The 26491-nt window shown below is 36.8% G+C and overlaps 1 protein-coding gene across 1 annotated transcript; it reads left to right on the top strand.

The window, feature by feature from the left end:
• Positions 1 to 223: 223 nt before the first annotated feature.
• Positions 224 to 26475, top strand: LOC118267174 (NADPH oxidase 4). Its single transcript, XM_035580990.2, has 12 exons — positions 224 to 553; positions 9276 to 9371; positions 10053 to 10251; positions 11850 to 11947; positions 12965 to 13143; positions 14694 to 14787; positions 21092 to 21187; positions 22885 to 23022; positions 24883 to 24989; positions 25279 to 25401; positions 25480 to 25929; positions 26305 to 26475. Exons 1-12 carry the CDS (start codon positions 494 to 496, stop codon positions 26426 to 26428), a joined length of 1764 nt encoding a protein of 587 aa, XP_035436883.2. The 5' UTR covers positions 224 to 493; the 3' UTR covers positions 26429 to 26475.
• Positions 26476 to 26491: the final 16 nt, after the last annotated feature.

Here is a 26491-nt window from a genome sequence, read left to right as displayed (position 1 = left end):
CTATTGAAAATAGGCCCCCTCAAGTTAGATAGATAAAATATTTAGACTTTATATAACAAATATCAATAGATACTTAACTTGAAGTTAATGAATTAAGTCACTAATACCAGGCATTTCTAATTGCTAACGATTAATTATAAGTACAGGAAACTCCTACGCTCAAACGCACGTTCACGAGGATTAAAATGCGTTGACCTATGAAATCTCAGCGCGCGTTTTGGCGACACGTTCCCGCGTTGGCCGGCCGGTTTGCCGCAAGTATTACATCGCGGCAGTCACATGCTGCACGCTTTAGCCTCCACATTGCGAGTGGCATCATGGCATTTTTGGTCGAAGCCGTCGATTTTGTTATAAATTAAAAATAATAAATAAAAAAAAGTACGAAAGCGCGCGAAAATGTCTATTCGAAACGAATTTAAATTTCGAAACTTTGAAGTTTCTTATGAGAATTGATAATTTTATGTAATAAAAGTTTGTTAAAAGTAATTGAAAAATGAAATTCACGACGTTAATTACCGACTGTTTTGAAAGCGTGAAGAGGCGTATTTATTTGGTGAGTAATTTTCTATAAAAAAATTTTGCCTAATTAAATCTAAAGTTGCACTGATTTTTAAATTAATTTGTTACGGTCTCTACTAAACAATGTCTTTAAATCTTTATTAGGTAAATATGTCTTTAATAACAAATATAGAATTTACTTATCTAAAATTATAAGAGAACATTCATTTATTTCATTTATTTGTTTATGTTATTCCACTATCTCGCGCGCAGAATGCGTGAGCGAGGTATTTCGCGAAATTCCGAGAATTATGATGATCTCAGCATCACGGTCAATATCGAATAGTTATATTTATAAACGACACACTGCTTCGTTTGTACGTCTTGTTGTTATATTTGCACGTTATGTAACCGCAATGTAAAGCGTCCAATTTTGAAGGAGTGAAATAAATCTGAGAATTTTATTTTCCTGGTGCGAGCAGATCGCGTGAAGGTTGTCCATGTCCTTATGTAGGTCCTATCTTTCGTAACTTAAGCTCAGTTTTGTTTCATGTTTTTTTTTTATTGAACTGAGATATCTGAAAAGTTTTTAAAAGACATGGATGATGTAGAAAGTGGATAGTTTTAATTAATAACTATCTAACCAACTTAGCACAAAATTAAAAGTATATTATTCAAAACTTTTTCACGTTGGACTGGTCTTTCTTTGTCATAGCGAAAAGAACGAAAGTATTTTTTTAACCAATGTCTTTTTCTAAATATTCACGTATTTCCCATTTCTTCCTTTATTTAGCAGTACTTACCTAATTACCCAAAAATACAATATCTAATTACCCTAGCCTGGTAGGTACGCTTAAATTACAAGAATACGCGACAAAGCATGCAGGACAAATAAAAGTATTTGGGTCAGCCAGTCGCAAAGTACAAACTCTTGCAGTTTGTTAGCCTCGCGTGACCGTAAAAAAACTTTAAAAAGTTAGTTGAAATGCAAACTTTCCTACTGTCTTTTGTGAGATACCTATCTAGGTATGTTTGAGTACTTCTGCCTTAATGGTAGAATCGTCCTAAGTACGATAGTTGAGTCGATTCACTAGGCTTAGGTAAAATAATAAAAAAATATGGACATGTTTCGATATCGATATTATAAAATTTAATGATAACATGCCTGGTTGGCAACGCACTTGTAACGCCCTTAGTGTTTCGGGTGTCCATGGGCGGTGGCGATTGCTGAAAATCAGGTGATCCGTCTGCTCGTTTACTGACTTATTCCATAAAAATACTATTCACCTTACTACTTATTTTACTTTATGGCCACTCTATCGTCAATCAACATTTATATTGAGTGTCATTTATGTGAACTTTTTCTAAACCTTATTATTCCTTCTTCAAGCTCCTATCTTAGCGTGCCTACCTATTCATCTGTGTTACCTGTGATCTTCTTTCATCTGTCTTTTTCAAGCCATGGGGCTTGCTATTGCTATGCGAATAGGGGAATAAGCTATGGGAATAGCTTATATAATTTATAATTTAGGGTAGGGTTATTAAAATATGTCTGTCAACCCGTCTTAAGTCTTTCCTTTTATGGCGCACAGTATAATGGTGGAATTTGGAATTTTGGAATTCAAATTGATTTAATACCTAGGTAATAAAAATATTTTATTTTACACTATTCTCAAATCCGCTATCTTTTCTTCACCTTCTCATACATCAACTATTTAAATTCATGCTAGTGTATGTTCTTCTAAGGAATTAAACTTGGATAGTAACCAACTTTTAACTAGAGGGTCAGAGAACAATAAATTATACTTTAATACTAATTACGATGCGCGTGAGTGTAAATCATTTATCGCTCTGCGCACGCGTTGACAGCTGACTCGATTAAGCGTTGGACATAGACATGGGCTTACTCATTCATTTTATACTTCTGACTCATACGTTTCTGAGGAAAGGTAAAAGTTTTCCTTGTAGTGAAAAATGCATTATGTACATTATGTCGTTTTATTTTAATTATTTAACGGGTTTCTGAGTAGCGGATTACTGAAATTTTATTTATGTTGACGTTAAAGTTATTGAGCTGCGGACTACCTAGCGGGTTACTGAGGCTCCAGCTCGAAAAGCAGGAGTAGGAACTGGTGGCTTTTAGTTAGTAAGAGTCTGATATTCCCTCTCGTCTCGCCTAAGGTGGGAGCAGTCATTGGATGATTTCCCCCCTTAAAAAACCTGTCTAATTTTGAAAAATCAGGATGAATGATAAAAAAAACTCTTTAGTTTTGACTAGCGTGTAACGTAAAATAAATAAGAAATATGCAAATTTTTCGTGTTTCTTAGAGTTCAAATTTTAAATGAATTTTGCTTTAACTGACTAGACATTGTTTAAACACGGCGATTGTTAGCCAGACACAATAATACTAAATATATTAATTATGCAAAACGCCTTTAAAATCTTTCTGAAATACACAAATATTTGCATATAGTTTACGTAGTATTCGAACATTAATTTAATTTGAGCTGAACAATGCAAGTAACGTACCATGGGGCCCATAAAGCGTGGATGTAAATCCAATAAAAATGATTTATTCGGCCCAGTTATCAGCTGTAACCACCCGAGCACGATCAATCATGCAGTTATGATCATTGCATCATTTGCATTTATGTTTCCAGAGTGTTAATAAATCTGATTTCAATTAGTTCTACTCAAATAAACTAGCATAGCGATTATATTTTGCTCACTTACGGCCATTACTTGCGCGTTATAATTGTATCGTAATTTGCTCTCGATTTTATTTAGATAATCTTAATGTGTATAAATCGGGTCGTGCTTATGACCATTTAAAATCGATTTATTGAGTTTAAGTATTAGTCATGTTATAAATATTTTTATGGTATAAGCCGGTAACGTGCACCTGATTGCAAGCAATCGCCGCCGCCTATGGACACCCGAAATACTAGAGGCGTTACAAGGGAATTGCAGGGTTTTTGAGGAATCGGGGATAAGAAAATTGGGAAGGGGTGTAGTAAACCCACATAACTACAATGCAAGCGTTGTTTCACGTCAGTTTTCTGTGAGGCCGTGGTATCACTTCGGTCGAGCCGGCCCATTCGTACCTATGTAGTATAAAATACGGATAGTTCCACAAAAGATGTTGTACCCAGTTAAATTATCGCACGTATTTAAAGAAGAAACACCTGTGTACTCATTTGCTTAGACGTTAACATTAGATTTACTAAATAGCTTCCATACCGGGCTACAAGTTGTAGACGCCGACGGAAAAACTGTTTATTTTACTCAGATGAGAATACCTAAATAATATGGCCCAGTAACCCAAAAATGAGAAAATTAATGGTGTTAAAAGGTGTATGACGTATTTTACTATGTCAATACAGATTGATGGATTGGTTCCTAAAAATAAATATAACCTCAAAATACTCATAAGGCCGCATTATACTATATATATTACTCATTCATAAATTTTAAGTGTGTGAATGGGCCAACTCAAATGTAGTGATAACACGGCCTCACAGAAAACTGATGTGAAACAACGCTTGCGTTGTGATTAAATGATAAATGATAAATGATATTTATTTCTGTAAATAGATTATAAAATAACACTTTTACACGTCAATATTTCAAATAGCTAGATGAGGCCGGCATTTCCTATCCGACTACTCTGAGAAGAAATGCCGAAACAAACTCAGAGGTCATAGTCTCTTTTAAAGTCCAGACAAAATCAATTAAAGATGTCGGAGAACCGTGCAAGTTTATTCTGTAGTGGTCTTTTGAGGAAAGAACCACAGCAGTTTGAGCGGACCTGTTCAGATGATTTGTTGTGTGAGTGAGTTTACCGGACTCCCAATTACTACCTTCCCAATCTCCGATTCCCTGACAACCCTCAAATTCCTGACCTCCAAAAGGTCGGCAACGCATTTGTAACGCCTCTGGTGTTTCGGGTATCCATGGGCGGCGGCGATTGCTTACCATCAGGTGATCCAACACTCGTTTACCGGCTTATACCATAAATAGGCACACATATATTGTAATAGTATCTAAATTACTATATCTAATCAGGTTAAACTTTTAAACGATTGAAATTGGGCTGGTTCAACATCGACCTTGTCGTCTGGTTTTCAAGGTAAATAACTGTTTGGTGTAAATAAACTGTGGGCTGTACCATTGATAAACTGACGCGACATCGTCTGAAAATGATGTTACATAAAGACTGATAAAGATGAATAAAGACCACGTCAGTCAGCGAACTATAGTCATAAAGGTGATAATAGGGTAGATGACATTTTTTTATTTTAATGTCCGTCTTGTAGATTATTTTAAAATATTAGACACGTATTTTTTATTTTCTTACGGAAACAAATACTTTCGGAGATTTGAAATATCGCGAATGACGTCACTTCTAAATAGGTACGTTTTGTACGTATAAATGACGTATTTGGTCTTCCACTTCTCTGATTCGTTTTATCGAAGTATTGTTATCTTAAAAGACAAAATAAAAAAATACATGTCTAAAATATTTTTTCATTACCTAACTGACGGAATTAGATTTTTACCTATTTGTTAATGTTTGTTGACCGATTTTGATGTAGGTATAGGTATTTCCTCCTTTTGCTTTTTCCTAAACAGTTTTGTAGTCATCATTAGGTACCTAACAGTTTAAATGCAACTGTCCATCTGCCCTCCATGAAGATGACAATGAAAATTATAAAACGTGTCTAGTCAGACGACAATATTATATTCATGAAATAGAAAGGCGAGAGAGACGATTGAAACTAAATGAAAATTGACAGGCCGACACATATCTATGAATTGAAACTTAATTTATGCACGTCGTAAAAAGCTTTTATTAGCCACAGTTACATGAACAGACAGAGCATGGCATAAATTAATAAGAATTGATTGCTGACATTTTGTCTTGGGACAACTGGCATTACTGAGAATTTTCCTAAAGAAAATCCTATTAATAACATAAGATTACTTGCGGAAGATATCATTATCTCTCGACAGAGATATGCCGTAATGTGCACCTCTGTCTACCCCTTCGGGGATAGAAGGCGTGACGTTACGTAGATATCATTCTCATAATTACGCATTGTTCATGTGTAAGGTACTGTCTGAAAAAGGTAACTCGACTAGTTTCCAGCCGAAATAAGGGCCCATAGTCGGTTTGTCGTGCGATTCCTGCATGCTCAACTTCTTGTTGGTAATAGCTTGCTAGCATGGAACAACGCATAGACAAATACCTTCATCGTAATCGTGAGTTATGAAGCTGTACTAATTTCCTACTTGCTAGACTCTGGTGGCACTTCCTAGGCTTTTAAGGAAGCAGGATATTATTAGACAAGTCTTAGTCACAGGAAAACTAACCCTAAGTCATTTGGAAACACGTTTCTCATTTCCTTTAGTTTGTATTTTCACTTCTGCCTACATGTAACTACTTAGTGCATGCAGTTCATTGGCATTAAATATATTTTTTGGATAATTACCGACCGAAAAGTCCAATTATTTATATTTAAAGCCATCTGATGAATTAAAAATATGGGTTATCCGAGAGTTGCACGTAAATTCCGCAGCTCATTACGAGTAGGTATTGCGTTATTCTGTTTTACTATTAATATTTCGCTCCAAACGCCACATAATTATAGATACAGATGTTATGTATTATAATAACTAAGCTTCTGTAACAGCTGTAATGCCATGGTCACGGTTTATTCTTAGGTTGCCCATTGTTCAGTTGACCTAGACATTGATACTTCATGAAGATGATTGTTAAGAAAGAAATACTTGGGCTGTATAATAGGTACTGGTATATTTATACAACGGATTATAAAAATATATGAGAAAAATATGAGGAAAAGAAAACAAAAGAATTTTTTATGCGCGCTCACGCGCGGTATGTGATGCTTGTACAGCTGCTCGGGCGAAAGTGGCGAGTCGCGATCTTCCCTTTGATGCCGTCACTTTTTCCGTCGCCAGCCAGCAAACAAAAAGTATTTATACATAAGGTTTTATGTTCGTTCAGACGTTTCCGAACAATGATTGACAATCTATAATGCATTACCTATTTATTCAGATGTTAAATTGGATCAGTTTCCTTACCTATTCGTTTAATGAAGAGAGGGGTTTTTTTTGTTTGTTTGGTTAATTCTTGGAGGCTTTTTTTGAGAGGGGAAAATCATCTAATGTTTTCTCCCGTCTTGTGAGAGGGAGTGTAGACTCTTACTGACTAAAAACCACCCCGTTTCTCCTCCTGCTTTTCGAGCCGGAGCCCCGGTAAACCTGCTGGGTAGTCCACATCTCCAGATCAGGTATCAGCCTTACTGGGTTCCATCTGTGGACTTCTCCCAACTTGCTGACTAAAACCACCGTTCCTACTCCTGTTTTTCGAGCCGGAGCCCCGGTAAACCCGCTAGGTAGTACTAATAGGGTTTTAGTAAAGTTTGAAACTGTAAAGGCTAAATTTATAAGCTAGTCCAATTTCAGGTAACCACAATAATTGGAAATGGAATGAAGAGTGTATTTCAATTTAATCAATATGAAATTTCCATCAATGAAAACAGTTAAATCAATTGAACTATCAGTAAATTATTTATTGATAACGTTTCCCGTGGTCTTTTACGAAAGCTTGTTATAAAATATTCGTGAACACGCTTCGTACATTGGAACCGATTTCTCAATTCTCCTCTCCTCTTTATCAAAATAATTGGGTAATAATGCCCTCTCTTTACCATAAACATCTGTTTCCAATAAATAAACATTATTCCAAATATTCCTAAACGGATTTGCTATGACTTCGGAAATATTTCTGAAATATACGTTTTTAAAGCCATGGGGATATGGTTGATTGATAGCCATCAATTTATACCCTTATACGAGTAAGATGGATTAATGCACTCACGAGGAAATTCTCTCATACGTGTTATATGTAGATGGGTAGGTAAGTTCCTCTAATGTACCCGTTATAGAGCTTTCCATCCAAAGGTGAGGGGAGTGTGCACTTTAACAGTTTAACATCGGTATGATTCGATTATTATGTTAAAGGAGATCATTCTTTTTTGGCCTTTTCTGAATTAAAAAAGGCACGTATTGATTGGACTAGCTATTTGGAGCATAATTATCATAATGAGCTTTTAATTATCATAAGTATAATTACTCTAGTGGAGATTATGATTAAAATTAATTTGATTTTTTCAGACTACTAATAACTAATTCGCAAAGATTACGTGTCGCTCTAAGGCTTTACTAACCTATTGATTGTTTGTGTTTGATTTTACACAAAAATGTTAAGCAATTTAGGAGAAATTCGCGTTTTAAATCGTGCTTTGGGTCCAGACTAAAATTATCCCAGACCAGTCGATCAATCAGAAATACCCGTAGCAGTACGATCAATAAGGCGGTTGATAAAGGATCGAACATTTTAACATTTAATTTAATTGTTGAAAAGTCAAATAGTTACTAGGTAAATCCTAAGAATATTTCGCACTAGACCGAGAAGAAACATTAACAATACCTAGGTCTTCCACAGCAGATTAGTAATGGCTTGTCACATCTTGTTTTATTACCTAACTCTATTTATGTCATCTCCAAACGTCCATACAACGTTTACGTTGCAACTAGTTTATTTTAGCACAATGTATGACTTTGTATGTATTTGTTATGTATGTGTTATCTTCAAAGTTAAATGTTGAAACCTAAATGTTGTAGGTAATTCTGTGTATCTAATTTGTATGTTTAGTTTAAATTTTATTGCGGGCTTCTTTGATGGGTGAAATGGTTTTACAAACAATAGTCTTTTCGATTCAACGATTGGTATTGTATTGTATGTTGAAATATCATAAAATAATTTGTCGTAAGACATACTAAATTAACTACCTACTCGTCGTCGCGTCTACGCACTCTGCTCATGATAAGGAGTCCCTCTGTGACACGAAACTAGTAGAGCTTTTCTCCATTAATTTACGTGAGTAAACCGTGATTTTTAGTTAATTGCAAAACATCCTCATTGGGCAGCAAAGCACTATCAGATATCCTGTTTATTACTACTGTGAATGTATAAAAACAGGAACCGCAATCATGAAAATCCAATACACCAAACTACCTATGTGTCTATATAGATCGTCTATAAGCTTCAAATCGAACAAATCCCATAATTCAACATCAACACAATACCCAATACATGCAACATCTCAATAGCATTCAGTTGAATGTTGGACATCCCTTAATTAATGCAGGCCCACACTTCATGCTGTCATCGGCTCCATTCACTCGTTCAATGGACGGAGGCACAACACGGCTGTCAAAGGAGTTTGTATAGAAAGCCGTGGCTACGCACTGGCTCTGAATAGCGTCTGAAGTGGCTAGCTATACGTTCGTTTACACTTCCGACGCACGGCCGTAAGCTGATGCAACTTACAGTTTATATGCTCTTTTAACGTAGACTGTTAAAGTGACATGTTTCTTGATATGTCTGGGAAGTTTGTTATCGGGTAAAGGGTCTGTGTTGGTACTTTCGGAATGGAGAATGTTAACGTTTTTAGACTGGAGTGTACCTATGAAGCCCTCAATGTAACGAATTGATCTGTATACTTAGGTTTGTGGAACAATCAAAACTGACCAAATAATATGCGTTTAAAGTATTGATGGCTTGAATTTCTCATAAAAAAATTACGTTGTACTGTGACGTGGACGTCATAGCACCCCAGAAGATTTTCCCCCTCAAAAAAAAAGCCTACACAGGCACACTATTCATGATATGTATCTTTTGTTTCAGATATTATGGATCTCATTAGTACTGTATCTTTTTTACGATACGTTTATTTATTATAGCGTTGGACAGCAGTTTTATTATTTAAGAAGAATATTAGGGGTAAGTATAGAACCTATAAACTTATAATGTCTATATTATTCAATTACAAATATAACGTGCCAACCCTACTTTCTTCCTCCTTCTGCGAAGCAGTCATGCTAGCTAAGGAGGAGGCGGGGCGCGTGAGAGAACGAACCTCCTCACGCCCCAGCCGTCGCGAGAGACACTCCGGGCGTCGGGGATCGCGTGACGATCTCCGGCCACCGTATGTGCGGACGGCGAGCAAGGGTAGTTCGCCGCCCGACCAGACCCAGACCCGTGCGTGCGGCGCGTCGCGTTCCGCGCGCGCCTCAAAGAGCCATCAGACCACCACAGATGGGGCCCAGTAGGGCTGATGCCTAATCCGGAGCTGCGGACAACCTAGCGGGTTTACCGGGGCTCCGGCTCGAAAGGCAGGAGAAGGAACGGGGTGGTTTTTAGTCAGTAAGAGTCTGACACTCCCTCTCGCCGCGCCCAAGGCGAGAAAAGTCATTGGATGATTTTCCCCCTACAAACAAAAAAAGCCAACCCTACTTTCTACTCTGTTTGTAAAAAAATAAAAAAGCAATACGTGTTTGAAAAAAGAGAACGTGTTATTTCATAAAACACAGTTTTTTCTCACCTGCCAGCATTCAGCATACAGACTCAAAAAAGGTTGAATAAACCTCGTCGGCGATATTTTTATTTTATTTTCAATTTCAGTTAGGACTATGCATCTCCCGTGGCACGGCAACTGTTATAAATTTGTGTTGCGCTTTGGTTTTACTTCCTCTGTGCAAGAAGTTAAATCAGTTGCTGTACAGAGGATTATCAAAACTATGGCCTGGATTGTTCTTCTTCTGGTTAGAAAAAGCGAAGAGTTTTCATATGACAGTTGCAATTACATTGTTAGTTTTTGCTGGTAAGTCGATATAAATATAGTAATGAAATTTTGTAATGTTGTTATCCTGAAAATGTAGAATTTCAATACTTCACTCAAGGATATTTTTTCTCTATAAATTGTGCGTGTCAACGTAGCATGGAATGCAATTAAAACTGTTTGCGTTGCGTTACCGACTCAAAGAGGAGTTATACATGTAGACTGGAAATGTTTAAAGTAGGTAACTACTGAAAGAATTACAGAACGATAATTTTATACTGAGAAATCTATTACACGATTCTAGGCAGCTGGGCCATTAAATAAATAAATAACATGTGATATACAAACTTCAAAGAAACGAATTAATTTTTAAACAGAAGGGATTATTTCCAGCCAGTTTCTAACTTGAAATTGGAAGCGAAATTCGTCAATGGGTTCCATTTTTAAAATGTTCACAAAGCGAATTGGAAATGGCGGAAGGCTCGTTAAAGCTCTCCGCGTATGTAGAGCACCATTAAGTTGTTGAGACGAAGGCTAATGGCTGCCACACCACTGTTAGGATTCCTAGCTATTGTTCCTGAACTAGAATGTGGGCTCTAGTTGGTCAATTTTCAGTTTACCTGTAAATAAAACTTCCTTAGGGGAACTACGTTTCTACTTGGAGCTTAAAGCTAAACACTCAGTTTTTAAAAGCTTTTGTTGCTTCGACTTGCTAAAGCGATACAGTCGAAATGCGATTTGAGTGCAACTGTAAACTGAGAAGTATTTACAGTTCAATATTGGCTTTGAATAAAATAGTTAAGATGCATGAAAAGACTGATGACTGTTGATGAAGCTAAAGAGGAGCGTAAGAAGCGTAGCAATTGGCATTTCATTGTCCTTGTCTACCCCCATGGGAGACAGGCGTGAAGTTATATTAGTATGTATGGTTAAAATAGAAACTCAGGTGGATCAATGGAATCAGTTACCCTATATTATAAGTTTCTTAAAAAACTAGACTTCAAAATCTTTCAAACCAAAAATTGCGAAACAAGATCTCTAAAACAATCCGCAAAAATAAACTATGACCACAGCCAAACAGTTAATAGAAACCATTATTTACAAGAAAGTTAGCTAACAATTTCCGTTCTCGGTACAATTTATATAGGACTTCGAAACACCTGCGATGCAATCCTTAACTACTAACTACCTAGGTACAAAACTACAAATACTTAGTCGTTACGTAAGCTACATGTACAATCAGCCACACTATTTGGTATACAGATAGAAAATTAGATTAACTCACACAAGTCCCGTAGCTTAAAGAAAAAAAAAGTAAATTAAATGTGTTTTAAAAAATATGGCATTGGTGAGTTCTATAGCCATTGGTTACCTATTAAGGATAACTCTGTTTGTCGCCTCACCTAGGTGGGTAGAGATTTTCTAACCTCGAAAAAATGGTAACTGTGTTTGTACTGTATCGAATTTATTTTCGTATCAAAATTATAAATATTTGTAAGCCTAGACGGCATAACATGTAGCTCATGTACCTAACACCATTGCATGTACTTCTTATGTGTAATACCACTCATGTTAATATCTTTATCGTTATCTTTACCTGCATACTAAATAGTGTGTCCGACTGTACTTATTGTTTCCAGTGGTACATTCCATTTCTCACCTGGTGAACTTATGGAATTTCTCCAGAGGGTACGACGAACAAATCGCCGAGATTAACTTCGCGAGGTACAGGAATGAGGTTAGTTTCAAACTTTTCGTTATTCCAGCTTAGATTTATGTAAATAGGTATGTAGGAGTGTTTGTGGACGACTTATGTTGGTGCAGATTGTTAATTGTTATTGGAAGATTTTGCGGTTATGTAACGTAGTACAGGTAATCTGTGGAGTTTAAAAAAAATAAAAGGCAATGAAATTCTGATTGTCAATTTCAAAATTACTTAATTAAAAATAACGGTTTACTCACTTAAATATATTGAGAAAAGCTCTACTAGTTTCGTGTTACAGATTGATTCTTCGTCGCGCAGTCTCTATATCATCATTATACTCAATTTCTATATTTTTTATTGCCAATTTCAAATTCCAAGCTTGATTACTGAGTCAAGTAACGTGTTGTTGAGAAAGAATTCTGAAATTGTGTCCCGGTTATGGCAATGGGTCCACTCTAGATGTGAAATGGGACTCATAGCATAGTTTAACGTAATATATCTACTTAAAATATTTTTGTGTTAGTATTCATTCAACGATTTCAGATAGCTATATCTTAGATTAAGGAGATCCTCAACTGAGACACGTTATGATTACGTCATCTAATTGCTTTGTGTAGGTCACAAAGTCATAGGAACGACTTAGGGTCTCTTGGTAACGGTTTTGACTGATGAAGATAAGAAATAATAATTTGGATTCCTTGATTTTTTTATTCGCCAATGCCTTAAATATAATAGCGGCAGGTCTATTGTCTTACGTAATATACTATTAGGAATTATAAATGCGAAAGTTTGTATGTTTGTTTGTTACTCCTTCACGTGAAAACTGCTGAAAGGGTCGAAATGAAATTTGGAACAGGAGTAGAGTATGGTCTGGAATAACACACAGGCCAGAACGGAGAACGCGGGCAAAGCAACTACGAGAAGCTAGTGTTATTTCGAATAGACTTAGAAATCTTGGACTTCGAGTTAAGCAATTTTTCTTAAAGAAATTAAATCCTTTAAATCAGTCAGTCCACAAAAAAGGAATACTAACATTTACCTTTTTTCCAGAATCCTCTACGCCTGCTACTAAGTACGGCAGGTCTGACAGGCGTGTCCATGCTTATAATAACCTTATGCATGGGACTCACATCGATGAGAGTGGTCCGCCGAAGAGTGTACAACGCCTTCTGGTATACCCATCAACTGTATTTACTGTTCATCGTGTTACTCATTATACATCCATTGAGGTAAGTCTGCTTGCTAAGATTTTAATTATGATATCAGTCTGTTCAAATTAATTTCTTCTTTGTATTTTTTTTCTATCATCCGCTGTTTTGGTTCTACGTGTTTTGTGTAGGAATGTGGCTATTTCTTTTATTAGTGGAGTGATGTTTCTTTCTGTAGAAACGTACAAGTGGATAAGGATCAGAATCGCTTGAAAATTAATAGGTACTTAAACATTAAATGTTCTTTCGTGGCTCATGAAATTAGTGAGGATTTTTTTTCATTTTCGCTTTTATTTATTATGAAAAGTATATGATGGCGTTGTCTCTAAGAGGAAATAAACTCAGCACATATCACGTATGAAAGTGTCACATTTGAATTACCAAAAACGTCGCAGTATTTAAAGTCCACAGCTGCACAAAAGTTGTAAGAAGCCTTAGTTTAGTGCTTGCTTTATGTGTTAAGGCAACAAAGTTTGCTGTAAGGAAACTATATGCAATTTATGACGTATAGGTACTGGGGTCATCAGTCATAACGGTCAATATTTTCGCTTATTTATTGAAGTAAACTTATAGGAAGGAATCCTTAATGGTAATCGTGTATGCTTTCTTTAATATCTAAATTAAATATGATCTTTCTATAAGAGTTTCGTTGTCTTCGCTAAACTAGCATTAGGGTTTTTTATGATGGGTTTTTTTTCAATTTGTTTCCATTATCAGTGATATAAGTTTTAAAGCATAGTTCTTTGTTTTAGAAATTATTTTGTAACGTTCATTACCTAACTTTTATTTCACTGGTAGGATTTCGAAATACTATAAAATAAAAGGGATTAAAATAGGCTACGGTTCAAACTCAAGCCTTTTTCTAGCTCAAACATTCTCCGTGCAGAGGCCTTTGGTCAGCAGTGGCCACATAATATAGGCTGTAGATGTGAAACAGGCTATCGTTAACAACAAAAACTTTGATTCCTACCATAAAGCTGTGTATAATAGCAAAGGTATTGTGGTACAGGTAGCAAGCCAAAGCAATGTGTATGAGTCAGATCGAAATCATGAATCATTTCGACTGAATTTTAAGAAAGCTTTGACCATATTGAGTCATGTACCTGTAGTTTATTTATTGTATAAATAAAACGTGTCAAGGTTCCATAATGAATAAGTGACTAACAAGATAGGCTTTTATAATAGGCAATCGGGGTAATTTAGGTTGACGAGACGATTGATTCAGTGACGGACGATAGACTATGTGTGTGGGCCTATATTTTCCCAAGAAATCATGATTTTTATTATGAGCGAGTATTAAGATACAGTAAATAGGCTTTGTTATCATAAAACCCTGCATTTCTAGACCCTTAGTATGAGATTGCTTTACGGTAATCTTAAACTTTAAAGTAAACGAAACGAGAGTGCGTTCGGCACTCGGATTGGTGGGTTTAGTCGAGTCGGCCAATCGGAGCGCCAAACGCGCTCTCGTTTTGATTACTTTAAACGTAAAGCAAACTCATACTAAGTGTACAATTTTATACGTGTTTTATCTATGTAGTTTAATTCGATTCATACTGTTTTTGTTTCAGTGGTGTTCTAAAGGAACAAGTTATAGAAACTGAAGCTAGTCTAATTGATAGTCAAGACGAGAATACTCCGAGATTTGTAGCCATCAAATCGACGGTGAGTTTCTTTAATTTATTATGTTTAAGAGCGGGAGCACAAGATGCGTTGCGGCGCAGCACCGCAAAGATTTCACTGTGTCAGTGGGCATTCGCGCGGTGCCGTAACATTGTTATGTTGTAGCGGCGCCGTAGCATCGTTGGACAGTTTGTTAATGAATGTTTCCTTGTAACGCAAAACAACTGAGCGGTGCCGGTGAAATGACTCAACTGGTTTCAAGTCACGCTAAGGGCTCATATTCGCGCAGCTATCTGAAGTTTCTTCAAACTAGAAAATAAAATTTATTCTCCAGTAAATACAGACCTTATTTGCGTGTACGTTAAAAGCAAGTTGCGGACTGAGATTGATTTATATTTACGTACATAGGTCTGTCTGTGTCTGACGGACGAGACGGGGTAACCCTTTTCATACACTACGGGCTCTCAAGGGAGGGCCATTATAATGCATCTTAAGTAAAGTCTCATTCAGACGGCAGAGGGCGTCTGCGAGGGTAATCTAATAAGTATATTAATGCCCTCTAATTGATTGCCTCACTAGCAGCTAATGCACTCATGTCCTTTAGTAATTAGTTGGTCTTTGAATAGTTCCATGGGTTCGAGTTAGAAATGTGTGCTGTTTTGTTACTGTAGTCACTACATTGAGAAGCTTTTGTAGCAATAATGTTTAAATAGAGTTCACTAAACCGTTCTTCTAAATAAAATTAATAGGTACTCTGCGGTTTTGTTTTTGTACTACTATTAGTTTAATTTGTCTATCAGACATTATGGGAATATTCGAATATGCGTGCATGTGTTAAACTGAATCTATTCTCGTAACTAAAACTGTAGAGTTTGTTTGAACTCGCTAATCTCGGAAATACTAGTCCGATTTGAATAATATTTTTTTTTGTTGGATAGTGCATTTATCGTGGATAAAACATCACACTCTGACCAATAGCAGCCGAGCAGAGCTGGTGAAACCGCGTGGAAATAGCTAGTATTAAAATATATTACCAATGTTAGAACATTATCCAATCTTTCTGAACACGCCTCTTTCAACTTCTTTTGTTTGATAAAGATCTTTACTATATTCCTCCTTCTACACTCTGTTTCAGTCTGAATTAAATGTAATTTGACGTACCTATTATGATCTAGATATGTATGATGCGATCCTATTGAATTAATTCCCTCTGAATTAACATGACAACCCGGACGCCCGCATTCTCTAAATGGTTCACATTGATACCTATGTATAGGTATTGTTATAGGTACACTAAATTCTATACATAGACGTCTAGACTATACAGAGATAGGTTCATTCAATTTCCAATGTTTATTTACTGTAAAAATATATTAGGTAGGTACTTAAATACTTTTCATAAACTGGGGGCCTACTCTAATTCAACGAACGAACGAAAAAACTTCGCAGATTGCATACTACAATTCTATTTATTGCGAACTTTCGTGGACAAAAATGAACAAATGAAATGAAGATAAATAAATAGGTTTTGATATGAAATTAAAAATAAAACGTTATTTCAAGTAATTCTATTAGTAAATCAATAAAACCTACGGCCGAAGATTAAACGAAACTTCGCATTCGAGAACCGGAGTAGACTCCCTGGTTTTTCCGCCTCTTTCCGTGTGTTAGGTCTATCTGTTTATCTAAAGTAAACTAGCTCACACAATTTTAATATGTATATGTAGTCTGAATTGATTGATTTTTTGAATTATGTTTAAACGAGCTACATTTTAACCCGCCAGTTTCATATACAAAACTATTTCTAACATAATAACAAATTGCAGCCGTTTTTAGGCGCAGGAAATAGTATTTAGTACAATAACCTTTACAAGTCTGAACCAGATTAGTATACATTGTGATTTTAAGTACTAAATCTAGGTTCTGCTAAGTATACAGATAGTCGGTAGGTTACTAATCGTTTAATCGTTTTGTGAATATAATCAGCATGTAGATGATGTAGGTAGACTATCAGCCCTCCACAATACGCTTTTGAGGGTGAAAAATCATCCAATGACTTCTCCCGCTGCGTCGGCCGTGAATGAGGCGGGAAGGAGTGTCAGACTCGTACTGACTAAAACCAAAACATCGTGAGGAAACCTGAGTGTATAATTTCTAATTATACGTTTGAAATCACCAACCCGCATTGAGCAAGCGTGGTGATTAATACTCCAACCTTCTCCGTTTGAGAAGAGGCCTTTGGTCAGTGGCCATTTATAGGCTGTTGATGTTTATGTGATGTGTAAGTTAAGTTATTTTGTCTTAGTGAAACCCCTAACAAAACTGCCTTCTATCATCTAACCATTCTAACCCCATTCAGTTATGTCAGTCACTTTAGTTCCACTTCCACGAAATTAAACCAGTTCATTGATTTGGTTTTCCTCAATATGGTTTCTTATTCATAAAGTTTACTCGTCACCAGTTCTAATAATATGTCAAATATTTATTGTACTTCACTACATAGTACAAAACAAACAAAATCGCTTTTTGCCGTCTATGTCCAATCCATAAGCATGCTCAGATCTTTAAAAAGACGCAACGTATTTTTAATGCGGATTTTCTAATAGTTAGAGAGATTCCAAACTTAGAATTTAACGCGTGGGAAGCTACGTGAAAAAGATAGTTTATAAAGCATTAGTTTAGTAGTTGTTGAAAATATTTTAAGCTATATAGAATACGCAGACACTAGAAACATAATCCAATTTCGCAAATCATAAAGCAATCAATGCTCAGGCTCACTAGGCAACCTAAATTGGTTTAATCAATTCCAAAACCTGTGTTAACCTATTTACTGAGCTAATACAAACAGCTGGAACTCTATTTCGAGATCTAATACAACAATAGTTCAGCAGTCTGTACATAATGTGCATTGTAAGTCCACAAATTGATATGTTTCACAGAGGAGCGGCTAATTTTCGTTGCCCAGCTGCGTCCAGCCCAATGGACAGATTTATAATAGATTTACAATGTTAAACGTTTTGGATAAGCCTCATTAAACATCTATGTACTTGTCCTTCGCTATGATTTTGTGGGAAAATTTTAATTAGTTTATGTAGTTGGTCTATTATTCTGTGTAAGTAACTAAACAGCTATCTTATCAGAAGATATTACGGGGTTTAATTGGGAGTCTATCCTTTATTCGAATACAATTTTTTTTCTACACTCAGTCTACTGGTTTAAGAGATAGCCATAAATTAACCACTTATTTACCGAACAGCCAGGTAGATCTTATTACTTATCGAAATAAAATACTAAAACATAGCAATCATCGAAATTGTTTCGCTGTTCACGTAGAGAACAAAGAATAATAAATAAAGATTTTTATAGAGCTATTTTCAAAACGGCTTATAGTCAAAAATTTAGTTGCTATGCGTTCCGACGTTTGATCCCATTTGGAACGGACGGTGTAAGCCCTAAACGGCTCATACCCAACCTATGGGGACCAAACGCCTCCTGCCGGAGGTTGTACGCGGGGATTGTGCGGTCCATAAATCTATGGGGCCCCGGTGTGGGCGCCAAATCTACGGCGACGACCAGCTCGTGCGCTGGTTTCATCCCAGAGGGTCATGGCCATTCGGATGATCCGTGGATACCGCACGATCTCCGGGGAGGCGGCTAACCTCCTTGCGGGATCACCGCCGTGGGATCTGGAGGCGAAAGTGCTCGCGCACGTATATAGCTTACGTTGGAGGCGCATCGCCGGGGCGAAAGTCCACTGCCGCGCCAGATTAGGCGTGGCGGGATGAGCTCCGGCGCGATTCATGGCGGAATGGAAGCAACGACTATCGCAACCGAGGGCTGGGCTCGCTGTTATAGCAGCGGTAAGTCCCCTCTTTAGGAGTGGCTAGAGAGGCCGTCACGGCGTCCTCAAACTACCGCCTGACGCAGGTGCTTACCGGACACGGAAGTTTCGGTAGGTTCCTGTTTCGAAAATTCGGCGGGAGGAAACGCCCTGTCGGCATTGCGTGGATCACCCGGAACACGGTGGAGCATACAGTAGCGGTGTGCCCTGCATGGGCTGAGCACCGCCGTGTCCTTAGGGATGTGATCGGCGACGATGATCTCTCGCGTCCGGCTTTGGTTCAGGCCATGATGCGGAGCGAGAGGGAATGGGACGCCATCTCCTCCTTCTGCGAAGCAGTCATGCTAGCTAAGGAGGAGGCGGAGCGCGTGAGGGAACGATCCTCCTCACGCCCCAGCCGCCGCAGAAGACACTAGGGCGTCTTCGCGTGAATCTCCGGCCACCGTAATGTTCTGCGGACGGCGAGCAAGGGTAGCTCGCCGCCCGACCAAACCAGACCAATGCGTACGGATTTAAAGATATTCAACGTTCCGCGCGCCCTCAAAGAGCCAGACCACCACAGATGCCCAGTAGGGCTGATGCCTGTTTGAGCTGCGGACAACGTAAAAGGTTATGTTTAGGGCTCCGGCTCAAAGCAGGAGAAGGAACGGGGTGGTAATTTAGTCAGTAAGAGTCTGACACTCCCTCATCCTCACCCAAGGCAGAAGTCATTGGATGATTTTCAATTAAAAAAAAAAAGGCGTTTTACTAAGATCATTTATTTTAGGTGTAAGTATCAAACTCATACACAATAATATACAAAACGAATACAAATGTAATGTTTAGTTGAGCTTTTCATAATAAATCGTAAATAAATTATGACGCTAGACTTGTTCCGAGCAAGTGCGTGAGTCAACTTCGGGAATCGGAACATTAGTAGTCGTAGGCGCAGTTTGTGTATTCAATATTTTATAGTGGTTACTGTGAATCCAACTGCTGACAGCCAAATTAATCACATTGATGAAGATTGACTTCTTAAATTAATGTTTTCTTTTTTGGGGTTAAGTAATTAGAAGCATTGTAAATGAATTAGCGGTGAAACTTTAACTAAAAAACTAAATCAACTATCTAACAATCACTAACTACAATCACAACTAACTAAATAACAATCAAACTAAAAACCAAATCAGGTTTTTTTTTAAATATAAGCCGGCAAATGAGGAGACGGATCATCTGATGGTAAGCAATCCGCCGCTTATGGACATCTGAAACATGGCCGAAGGCCAGAATGGCTCTCCCACATTTAATTAAGAATTTAAAAAAGAAGCAAGCTTGTTTCATTGTCGTAATTATGTTATATTATACATAATCTTGAAAACAAAGCTACTCAATTTATTATGGCGATTTGCTTTAAAGTTATTCGACCGATATCATTTTCTTTTATGAATGTTTGCAAAAAAATATGGTAAAATAATCCAATCATTCTTGAGTTTATTACACACAATTCCTAATCTAAACTACTCCAGATACTAGTACAGTCAACCTACGTAATTTTCGTTCAATGAACCTCAATCGATCATCATCACATTTTACGGGTGAACGCAGTAATTTCATAGTAAACAATTACGTCAGCTGTCTCAGGAATATTGTTGTAGAAATTGTAAATGTGACTCAAATGACCCACATTGGCCGTGACTTCATCAACATATCTGTGTAATGAATAAAATTCGTTTTAATTACTGAATGACTCTTTATTCCTTTAATAATAAGGCCTGTTTTTGTTGTTGTTTTAGACAAAATACCAATTTGCTCTTACTCTTTCTATATTTCACTCTTTCTATCTATCTGTTTACTTTCTTTATCCTCTGCCATTCATAAATGCTGCCAAAACGAACTATTAGTATTAAGGATTTGGGTCGATTGCAATGTTTTACTACTACATATATCTATAATTTTATGTATGGGAAAGCCATGCTTACAACTAATGGGCCGGGGTCTCACAGAAAAGCGACATGAAATAAAACACTTGCTTTGTGGTTAGTTGTGTGAGTGAGGTCCCAAAACCCAGATTCCCCAATAACCCTTAAATTCGTAAACCGAAAAAGGCCGGCAACGCCCTTGGAAAGCCTTGGTGTTTCGGGTGTCCATGGGCGGCGGCAATTGCTTACCATCAGGTGATCTGTCTGCTAAATTACCGACTTATACCAAAAAAATCCATTTATCAAAACCTTCTTCTTACGATTCAAACCATTCAATCAACAAAATATTTGAAACAGTTTTAAACTTCGAAATAGTTATAAAGCCATTACCTACATTACTGGTAAAATTAGGAACATAGCTATTAGTTCTATTTTTATGCTATAAGTCTTTAATTTCGCATTTACGTTTCGTACATAAAGATCATTAGCCATTTTTGACGGATTGTGGCGAAAATTCCAAGTAAAATTGTCTATCCGTCGACTTGTTTCGCTTTTTGTTCGTGTCTTAACAAATTAAGAAGTATTTAAAGTCTCGTTTTTGTTTCAGACGTGGCTGTGGATGTCTCTGCCATTATTCTGCTACGTTTTGGACCTTTTGTGGCGAATCTGTACTAGGAATAGAGCGAAAGTGAATATTTTGGAAGTAAGTTTTACTTTTTTTACTTCATCATTGGTTTTTCGTGTGTCAATAGGCGGCGATTGCTTACCATTAGGTAAGGTGATCCGTATGCTTCTTTACCGACTTATGCCATAAAAAACCTCGTTAGTTTAAAGTTCTCCTTAGTTTCAAAACTATCAACAGTTTTTGTTTAAATTAATTTGTATAAAATTAAAATCTGTACACTCACGTTTGTTCAGCAATATTCAGCAATATACTAGATAAACCTCGAGTATGTTAGGTTACCTAATACCTACGGTTTTACGTTCACATTTAGTTAAAGATTTTCACTAAAACACGTTACGTGGCCAGTTTTAATCCAATAACCGATCGAGCTTTGCATAATCCTCTTATTGAGTTACGGTGGACTGGAAATTCATTGCATATTTTACATTCCTGATACATTTTATGTGCTTCGTTGCTTTATAGCAAAGTTTGGTAGTTTGAATGGAATTTTTCATTTAATGGTTCGCTTTGTATTGAAAATATGCCAATAAAACGAAACGGTAATTACCACTGTAGGTAATAGACCTTTGTCTACGTTTTCAGGTTGTTTTATGATAGTTTTTAAAGAAGATTTAACTGTGTGGTTAGAGTTTATTGTCCGGGTTGTCTTTGAATATACATTATTTTCCCTTTTTTCGTTTATCTGTTCTTTCCGTTCTGAAAAGGTCTTCTTATGAAACAGCCGGTAATTATTAGCTTCTTCTTTATATTTTCTTCTAAAGTTTATTAATTACAAGCTTCTGCTAGCGGCTTTGCCTGCGTTTTCTTGGGTTAAGAAGTATTCTATCACCCAAGTCCGCTCATACTCTGTCTTTATACTAATTTTCACCCAAATCCGTTCAGTAGTTACAGTACGAATAAGGGACAAACATCCAAACAAACAAATGATCACATAGTTATAATATTAGTGTGACTGAATGTTGTTAAAACTTTAATATATTTATTAACATTTCTCTTGGCCTATATTGAATATAACGGGCCCCATTATTTCTTGCTCAACAGCCTGCTAACAGGTCATGGTCCCGTGGGTAATTCCGCATTTATGGTATTAGCGGTTTGGGATGAATGACTTAACTAGCTTCCCCTTCTCTTTGGCATAATGTAGTGGGTAGATAGATAGGTTAGGTAGCTACGTATTGTGGTTGGATATTGTAATGGGTTAAGAGCATAATGTATTCATTAGATATACGTTTTAGTTTAAATAGTATGTTATAGCTATAGCTAAATATCTAGTAAATGTAGAAAGAAAGAATACTAAATGGCAGTAATACGTTTCCCCTTATTCCGTACTTCTCCTAAATAAGGAAAGACAGTATATTTGCACTGTTACAAAAAATTACACATACAACAAAAAAAAAAGGGGCAAAAAGGCCATTGCTCAGCTAAAAATGACTGCGCCAAGACTCGAGCGAGCCATTTATGTTGCTTACTAAAATCAGTTGCTAATATCAATTGTCTCTTTTAATATAAGTTTAATTCGAGCTTTAGCCGTGGTATTTCTTGGACAGAGGTATAGCCTAGTGTGTTTTTTTATTTCGCGGACCAGTCTATCTTTTCTGCGGGTCATTAGTACTTAGTAGTCCACGGACCACTGGTATAGTAGATTGATTAACTTATTGAGTCATCATTAGCCATGCAGCTATGGAGTATAAAACAGTTACCCATTAATATTACAGGTGCATCACATGGCGGGGCGCACTATAAGTCTGACAGTGAGCTGCCCGCCCGACCTGCAGTGCCGTATGGGGCAGTATGTGCTGCTGCAGTGTCTAGATGTCTCTCTCATTGAGTGGCATCCCTTCACTGTTGTTAAGGTAGGTTCTTTAGAGTTAGCCCGCGATTGTAATTGTACTAACTTTTACTTGAAGTTGTAAAAATGCCAGTAACGGCATGGTTAAAGGTAGGACATTAACCTAGGTACAAATATAATTCTGCAGTCTCCTCTTACTAACTCCAGACATAAAAATATCATACAATCTTTCCTTTAACTGTAGGCTTGTCTGCCGTCGTCCTAACTTTCAAAATAAAACGTAGGTGAAGCTTGAATAAAGAATCTCCTCCTTTTTGAAATTGGTTAAAATGTGGCGAAAATGGGCAAGGGAAGTAATTCCAATATTCCTCTGCGCGCCCCTTGCTCTAAGGAACATATAATATTTAAATGACAATTTTGAATAGAACAGAGAATAGATAAGGCACTTCAAAATTATGAGTATTAAAGTTTAAACTTCTCATTACCCAAGCCTTTGTCGATACTAGCGCTCGAGGCTAAATATCACTGCTCACGTAAATTATCGTAGACAATACAAAAGCTAGAATTTATTTATGTTCAAATAAATTGAGGTTTTATGTATTGCCTTTAGAGTTCTCAAAATGAATGGATCCAGAGAAACAATCTAGATTATGTAACTTAACGTAAATAGAAACGTAAACACACTAGGCAAACAAAATATTATCTGCCTATGAAGTGAAAGTAACCTACTTGACATGAGTCTATCTCCTATTTCTGTCTTTTAGGTATTCTCTGTTTAAAATGATATTATTCCACGTACGATCAGTAGGAGCCGCGAAGAACGGGTGAAACCGCGCGAGAGTAGCTAGTCTACTAATAAATCCATAAAACTTGTAAACTTAATTTTTATAGTTAAAGCAATAAGAAGTCCATGGTATCGAGACCCAGGGCTTCCAAAACCTCCATAATCATTCCTGCCCCCGCATCCATAAATCCATGTCAAACCTTTATGACGCTTACGTATAACTAGAATAAACTATTTGATCATCAGTAGGTATATGCGTGGGTGGGATGGTTTCTTTATATGGTGCTTGACCCATTAGCAATCACACTAAGCGCATTTGCCTGTCAACAATCGGTTTGGTGACATGTTTAGATAGTTGTGTCTAATTATAATACTTGGTCAGATTATTGTGTATTGTCAAGGGCGTAGCTAGCACCGTATCTGCCGTATCAATCATACAAGGCACCCGGGCTACGGGGCCCCCTATAAACGAGCCTAGGAAAAAAATAAAAAATAAGAGTCTAATGCCCGAATACTCGAACGTTACTCAATTTTAAGACGGTCTCAAATGTAGTTCTTTCACTATCAATGCTTTATAAAATGACGGAGATAGCACGATATTTAAGTACAACTTAAAATTGAGTAGCGATTGAGTATTCGGGCGTAAAACTCTGTCTCGCCTCACCCAACGACGGGAGAAGTCATTGGAAGATTTTCACCCCTAAAAATGGCTCCCAAACAAATTTTTTATACGGGCCCCGCGTCTACTACGTCTCTGTACTGCCATTGCACATGCATGGTGTCATCTGATAACTTATAAGGGTCTCAGACGTCACGTTTTCTTACAAAGATTGATAGATTCATACGTTAAAGATTATGATAGCCATTTTAAAGTTAGCATCTTTCCAATTAAAGATTTATGTAATGAGGATAAAGTAGTTAGTTATCTGTACGGAACGCTGTAGTGTCTAATACCTACAGCCGAAAACTTGAAGAAACTAGTGTAGTATTTACCGCACATTTATATAATTTCAAATTGTTATACAACATTAAAAGTAAATCGAACTCACAAATAAAAGGAACGAGAATGTATTTGCCCAGCATTGGGACAGCTAAAAAGTAATGATGATGAACTACGTATATTTTGCATTCTTATTCCAGGTTCCTACAACATACCAAAGAAGCTTCGTTGTGTGGATAAGAGTAAAAGGTGATTGGACTGAATCGTTAGAAAAACTGTTGTTAGAGAGAAGAGCGAGTGAATTAAGGTAAACAGTTTTCCTACAAACTTGTTTCTATCTAAGCTATAATTCCTACTAAACTAATGTACTTGATTTAAATCATCTGTTGCTCCCTTTCACTTCGATGCCCTTTAGATAACCTATGCATGCTATAAGCCTTACCTAATTTACGCCATTGCACCTTTTCGCTCTTACACATGAGGGTTTTTATAACGACTGATTTTATCGAAGACTTGATGAGATTAGAATATGATGCTTCCGTGGGGTTAGTTACCTACTTGATTATTATAAACTTAATTTCTTCAAAATGTTCCAGTGTATTGGTAGACGGGCCGTTCTCAAGTCCTATGGAGAGCGTCTGTCGTAATGATGTAGCGATCTGCGTCGCCGCTGGAGTGGGGATCACGCCTTTTGTAGCTGTGCTACACGACCTTTTACAGTAAGTACAACAGCTTAAAACACACGCAATTTTCTACCTTAAACCATACACAATTAAACTTATTTTTCTACTTCCCAGGAACCCACGCAACCGCCTACCCGGGCGAATACACCTTCTCTGGATAGTAAGATACGAACAAGAACTCACATGGCTCGCAAGCCTAGCGAACAAAACTTTATTACAATTACGAAACGCAAACCGCCCAGACAGACTGCATATAGAATTCTACGTCACAAACACACAAAATGAACTTAAGAACGATAGCAATAAAGACGTTAATCCTGTAGCACACATGGTTGTGATCAATGAGAAAGGACTAAGTCACGTTTTGAATAGAGATAGGGATGATGAGAAAGTGACTCTGTTGACTCCGAACCTTAAAAGAAATGCTATTTGTGAGAAATCGAAGAGAACTGAAGACAATAATTATAATATAGCTAAAGAATATCCTCTGATTGGCTGCCGAGTTAGAAGAGGAAGACCGCACTGGGATAGAGTTTTTGGATATTGGGTGCATTTATACCCCGAGTAAGTTATTAGATAATCTTTTTCATAAATATAAACTTAGAGTACTGAATATAACTTGAAATAAATATACTTAAAGTTTCTACGAAAGCGTTTGATCGGGTCATTTTTTTATATGTTAGATTTATTGGCTGATGCCAAACGGTAGACATTGCTTGAACTTGGTTTATATGGTCATTTAATTTTATGTGTATCTTAAATAAAACTCTCAACTATCCAATATGACACATGTTACTCTGTGCGTTGCAAAAAAATAAGTGTATGCCTCAAGGCATCATTTTAGGTCCTGATTTTTTTTTGTTTTAAATCATAATGTACAATATTCTAATGTAAGCTTAAGAATAGATTAATAGTAATATTTTATTTGTTATTTTTCAGGAATCATCTCAACTTATATTGCTGTGGACCAAAGAAATTAGTAAAATTATTGAGAAGCAACTGTAAAAATGCTTCAAAGACAAGTAAAACTAAGTTTACATTTGTACACGAAGGTTTCTCTTGATCAGTGATATTGTAACTATTCATTTAATAAAATGCATTTATTACGACTTGTGTTATATTTTTC

The sequence above is a fragment of the Spodoptera frugiperda genome, chromosome 23 (assembly GCF_023101765.2).
Source record: "Spodoptera frugiperda isolate SF20-4 chromosome 23, AGI-APGP_CSIRO_Sfru_2.0, whole genome shotgun sequence".
NCBI classification, from domain to species: Eukaryota; Metazoa; Arthropoda; class Insecta; order Lepidoptera; family Noctuidae; genus Spodoptera; species Spodoptera frugiperda.
Note: the sequence above shows the minus strand (reverse complement) of the source record. Positions and strands in the feature narration are given on the sequence as shown.